At 41.1% G+C, this 6,002-nt stretch overlaps 1 protein-coding gene across 2 annotated transcripts in view; it reads right to left on the reverse strand.

Moving 5' to 3' along the window:
• Nucleotides 1-367: 367 nt before the first annotated feature.
• Nucleotides 368-6,002, reverse strand: part of LOC119295991 (protein WVD2-like 4) — a 7,669-nt gene continuing 2,034 nt past the window's right edge. The window contains exons 8-9 of one of the 2 annotated variants that reach the window (XM_037574413.1): nucleotides 3,359-3,466; nucleotides 368-1,094 (exon numbers count right to left, since the gene is read on the reverse strand). In XM_037574413.1, coding sequence (XP_037430310.1) covers nucleotides 645-1,094; nucleotides 3,359-3,466 — 558 coding nt within the window. In that variant the 3' untranslated portion in view covers nucleotides 368-644. The remainder of the gene's footprint in view (nucleotides 1,095-3,358; nucleotides 3,467-6,002) is intronic. The other variant, XM_037574414.1, reaches the window with a different exon arrangement.

Raw genomic sequence — 6,002 nt, forward strand, 5'->3', positions numbered from 1 at the left:
TGGTTTCTTTACATCAGTGGTATTCAAGCATATTCGTCGATATTTGAATGAAACGGCTCATGTATTAGCCAAGTCATGTAAAAATTCTGTTAATTTGTGTGTTTTTCATTCTGCTTCGGACTGCATCCGGGAGACCCTTTGTAAAGTTGTCATTTGATCAATAAAGTGTCGACGTTATTTCAAGAAAAGAAAAAGTCAGTTTTTTTTTGCCAGACAAGATCAAGCACACACTCTTTTCGGTAAACAGGTTGGTGCATAGATTTCAATGCGATATCAAAGCTGGTACTATATCCTAATTTCAAGAACTGGTCAGATTGAAGCAAATTATAGACTTATTGATGTATGAAACTGAAACCAACAATTAAGATGGTAAAAAAGTTAACTGATACGAATTTCTGAACACAAATGAATTCCACAAGTTGCATTCATGTTCCCCACGAACAAATTCAATATACACAAGAACTCAAAAAGTTTAAAACATGAAATTTTCAAGCAATATACACCGCACAAGCTGAAGAAAAAAGATAGCTACTACAGAAATAATAATTCCACGATACTTTGAGCGATTCAACTTTCCATGAAGCACACACCTGACTATTCACAGGACTGCAAGGAGGACGAAAATTAAAAAAATGCGCAACAGATCAGCCATGGACCAGTACCTCATTTGAAGTGACCGGAGGGGTAGTCGAGCCAAGTCCTGTCTCATCTTCAACACTTGGTTCAGCAGCAAGCCCTTCCAAGGCAGAAGGTTCTGCAGGTGGGATTTCTACTGGGTTCTCTAGCAGCTGCTGTACCTTTTCTCTTGAAACTTTTGGTTTTGTCTTGGAGGTTTTCTGCTTTGTAGCGATAGGTCTCGTTTCAGCCTTTGCAGTGATAGATGCTAGGGAGGGAGCTTTTGTGACCAATCTCTGGCCAGGTTTGCTAGCAGTAACCCGAGGTTTATTATTTTCCACGCCTCTGTTTACCTTGGCTGGATTAGTTGTGCGCCGTGGGCTCTCACATGAGACAGAACCATCTGCAGAAGCAGCAGTGACAGAACTGGTTGGCTTGTGTCGGCCAAGCTTCGGTGACCTAGCACGTGTTGGTGCAATCTGCAAAAGGCCACACAAGTTTATATCAGGATGCCATGTTCCCGAATGTAGCATCGCAAATATTTACATGAACAGGACATGCAGTGAGCAATTCTAACATCTTAGTACAAACTAGCAGATATGCACTGTATATACATGAGGAAAAGCACTCAAACATCATCAACCAATAAGGAACTTAATCTAAATTGTGAACCAATGACATACAATGGAGAATGTGTTATTAGATCCTGGAATATCAAGTTTGCGTGTGCATGTGCGTGTGTGTGTGTTGGGCCTTATCCATGAGTGAACATTCAGTGGTACTCTTGGCATGGGTGCAAAGGTAATGTGCAATAAAATTTGAAAATTAGCAAGTACTCCCTCCATCCCAAATTACTTGTCTTAGATTTGTCTAGATACGGATGCATCTAGACATGTTTTAGTGTTGAGACATCTGTATCTAGACAAAATCTAAGACAAGTAATTTGGAACGGAGGTTGTATGAAATGGAAAGCAGAAACTGAACACAGAAAGTCCTCCAAGACTGATAAGCCAATGGAATTATGGCATACCTCCTCCGTCCGAAAATATAGTGCGTATTAGATTTCTTTTCGAGTCAAAACTTGTGTATTTTGACAAAGTTTGTAGAAAAGTTGTCAACCTATGTTTTTAAGGCGGTAAAGCGTCATAAGGCGGAGGAGGGCCGCTCTGACGCCTAAGCGCCAAGGCGAGGCGGTAAGGCGAGGCAAGGCGACGCCTTAAACATTGCAGGAAAAGAGTTATCAATAGGTCTGCACGTATTAATACTAGAAAAAGAGCAATGGCTGAGAGATGGGCCACTACTTATGCACCTCCAAGTGGCCCAAAAGCCCATCTAGTGGCCATATACACCCCCGTGACCTAATTCCACTATCTCCTTCCCTTCTTTCCCACCACAGCCGCCACGGCGCCACACCCTTCTGGTCCTCCCTCCTCTTCGCAGTCCTCCCTCCTCCAGTCCGCCCTCCTCTTCATGGCCCCACCCTTCTCCCTCATGGCAGCAAGCCCCAGGAGCAGCCACAACTAGGGCAGCCAGGAGCCTCCAGTCCTCCCTCCTCTTCATGGTGCCGGGAGACAGCGGGGCCGTCATCTCCAAGCCCCAGGAGCAGCCACAGCCGTACACTTCATGCATGTCTAAGGCGGGGTAGACGCCTTGCCATCCTGGGGCGCCTCGATGCTTAGGCGGCGACTAGGCGACGCTTAGGCGACGCCTTAAAAACATAGTTGTCAACATCTAGGATACCAAATCAATATCATTAGATTCATCATAAAAAAACATATGATACATATACTTGGTATTGTAAGCATAGATAATTTTCTCGATAAACTTGATGAAAGTTTGTGAAGATTGACTTTCGCAACCAATGTGCACTATATTATGGGATGGAGGGAGTACATATTAGGGACTAAGGACAAACGTAATCATTTTTAAGTGTTATACCCAGAATTACACATTTTTACTAAAAGTAAGCCTATGTGGACAATGCATCTTAAAATCATGCATTTTGAGTAAGCCTGTAACAAATTATGCATCCTAGCAAGAACACTCCCTAAATAAAATGTTTTTCAAGAACACAGACCTTAGTTGGAACTGAAAGACCACTCAAATTTGCTAGGGAGTGATAGTTGTGTCTGGATTTACTTGCTAAAACATTGTCTTTTCGGAACAGATATGGCATCAAAACAGAACATATTCACAAATTTATTAATGCATTTTGGAACAGACTACACCTAGCTTACTGGATCTCTTATGATGTACTCACATACTCATCTTCTCTCAAATGCATCAGTGCATACATCTAGTTTACTGGATCTCGTAACATGTATTCACATACTCATCTTCTCTAACAAGTGTGGCCCGTTGTGAACATAAAGCCAGAATATACATCAGTTGTAATTTCTGGTATCCTATCATCCTTGTAACTTATAGCTAGTTATGCAAGATCTCTTGGCGAGCATTCGAATATCCGCCTGCTCTAACAATCCTATGCATTTTGAAACAAACATATTCTAACAAAGAAAAATGAAACTGCAAGCCAGAGACAAATAGTTAGTAACATCTCTACGTTATTCTAACAACAGGAAATAGAACCATAAAAAGAGTATTTATCCTACCGCATTAGAACTCATCAAACCATGTCATTCATGCTTTCAAAGAGAAAAAACAGATACACTTGAATCATATGGAACTATTTATAACGAAGAAATAAGCAACTTCGGAAAATTAAATGTATCGACATAAGTACCTTTTTCAACTCAACTTTAGGAGGCTGCTCCTTATAGAAGCTTGGCATGGGTGCTGCTTTAAATGTCAGGCTCTTCCTAAGCCTTTTAATCTCGGCCTCTTGGCTCTCCTGAGTGATGAACTAATTCTTAGAATCAAAGGATACAGATGATCAAAAAGGTTTTACATGAATCCTATATACCTAAGAGATTCATCCCCACTACCATATTTATCTCTACATGCAGGCTATCCACGTCACCAACCCGATCATATCAGCAAATTTAACGTGAAATCGATTGAAGACGAGTGGTCCCTCCGTTTCTCATGGGTTCCATTACCAGTGTACAAAATCGATGGAAGACGAGATGTCCCTTCGTTCCTGGTCGTATCAATAAAAAGCTGTCGCTTCCGATCCCTCTCTCTCCCAAAGGAAAAGGAACACCAATTTTCTCCCCGGTGGCTGAGGGCCAATCTGGGCGCTCATCCGGCACGGCGGCTGGTCAGACTCGGCTCCGCAACTCCCCGGGATTCCCTCAGGCTATGCCCCCTCGCTTGTGTGGTGCCCTGCACCGTCGAGACTCGAGACGGCGGCCGCGGTGCCCTGTTACTGCGTACTCATCTCCCGTCTATGTCTTTGTTCACTGATTCAGTCCAAGGTAGCTCTCCAACGTCGGGGAATTTGATTTCGGTCAGTTCCACGGGAACCGGATCAACCACCGATGATATTTTCGGTTCAAAAAGAAAAAACACTGATGAGATTTGACTTTGGAGCTGACTTTCTTTTCAGCCTCGTTGGTGCGATGAAGGGAAGGGACTCAGATCGGCCGACAAGATCAACTCACGCTTCAGGAGTGTGCCGCTATCTTGCTGCCTAGAAGCGCCCAACCTCGGCTACCTCCACGACTCCAGTCTCCCAGCCATGTGATGTCCCAAATAACAACACCTTAGAGGAGATGACAATCAGAGGAAATTGCCGAAGAGTTATAGAGAGAGAAGGAGACGGTGAAAGTTCAGATTTATTTCAGGGTTTTTTTCCTTAGATGATGATGATAATACAGAGTCTGGTTTCTCCCTTTTTACAGTACTAGACACTCGCTTTCAGTGACCTGAAGAGCACACAATGCAACACTCGCACAACACAAGTCTATCCAATAGTCTCTAAACGATGATGTAGTTCCTAATCTTTATTTTATTTTTGTTCCCTGTTTATGACACACAGGTGATGCTTGGACAGGGGTATCAGCTTGACATGGATGTTCTTACATTTTATGTTCTGTTGAATTTAGTAATCGATGGTTTTGTGCTCTATATTCTTATTTGAAAACTGTTGCTTCAAGTTCGCTACATGTCTGATGATGTGTGCTGCAAAATGACTACTGTCCGCTAAATTTAGTATTCTTGATAAGGTGAGGATGTTTCGCTCTTTTGTACTATTTAGAATATTTGCCAATTAGCTTTACTCGGTCTACCCAAATATATTTCTGCAATATTCGAGAGAAAGAAATTGCAATGATTGGCCAAGTTAGTTCCCCCATCAGATTTCGTCAACTAGATCAAGTAAAATTACACAAATTTATGACAATGACTCTTTTTGATGATGTTAACTCGAGTATAGCACATGTATTTTCCAAATAGTTACTGATAGCATTTTTTTTGTTCTATATGACATCCATCTGATATTTCGAACATCAGTAAGACTGAATTGGAGTGGGGAACAAATTTGGCACACAAGCATTTTTTTTTCTCATTTGAGGTCTTTAGGCCACATGTCTGTCATTCAAATTTTGAAGGTTTCTGATTGACTTTAGGAAGAACATTTAGTGATTAGAGCGCTTGGCATGAGCGGTTTGCTATCTCAAAAACAATCAAAATTTAGTGATTGCAAAATTCTACTTATGCATGCACGGAACATCGACAAATGTAACAATACTCATTTCATGTTATTTAATGCAGAAAATCAGTAAATATTGTATCTAAATATGGTCTAGATTGTCACAACTTATCTACACTCTTATAAAAAACAGAGTTGGTGATGATGGTGTGCCTGCCATCCTGCAATATAGGCCGTCCGATTTATATCTGACGGATAGGAAGGAAACTATGGCAATTTTGCAAAAAGGTACCCACACACCTCTCCACATTTGCAAATAAGGCCTTCCCTCGTTCATCCTTTTCTCTCACAAGATAAACTAGTCATACAAATGCATCTTGATGTTACGTGCAACGCACGGGCATCTTGCTAGTATGAACATCTAATTAAGTGGTTGAGATAATGTTATGAAAATGAAACCTTTCAGCCTAACATCAGGTATGTATGTGAAAGGTCAGTTGTTATCGTCATGAAAAAAATTAGATCACTTTTATTTAACAAATATTTTTCTACTATACAATAATCCAAGCCAATTTGTAATATATATTTTTAGTTTTTTTTCATATATTATTAATCCAAACATTTCACACAACCAAATCTTATTGAAATATATTGCAACATATTCCCGCCGCAACGCGCGGGGTATCATCTAGTTATACAAAAGCAGCTCTCACATCACTGGCGGAGCTAGACAAGATGTGTTGGGGGGGCCAAAACAGGAAATGAGGATGTTTGCAGGGGCCAGAAGCCATTATTTTTCTTAATCTAATCTTCCCTTAAAAAATCCCATGTAACC

The sequence above is a fragment of the Triticum dicoccoides genome, chromosome 4B (assembly GCF_002162155.2).
Source record: "Triticum dicoccoides isolate Atlit2015 ecotype Zavitan chromosome 4B, WEW_v2.0, whole genome shotgun sequence".
In the NCBI taxonomy this organism is placed as follows: Eukaryota; Viridiplantae; Streptophyta; class Magnoliopsida; order Poales; family Poaceae; genus Triticum; species Triticum dicoccoides.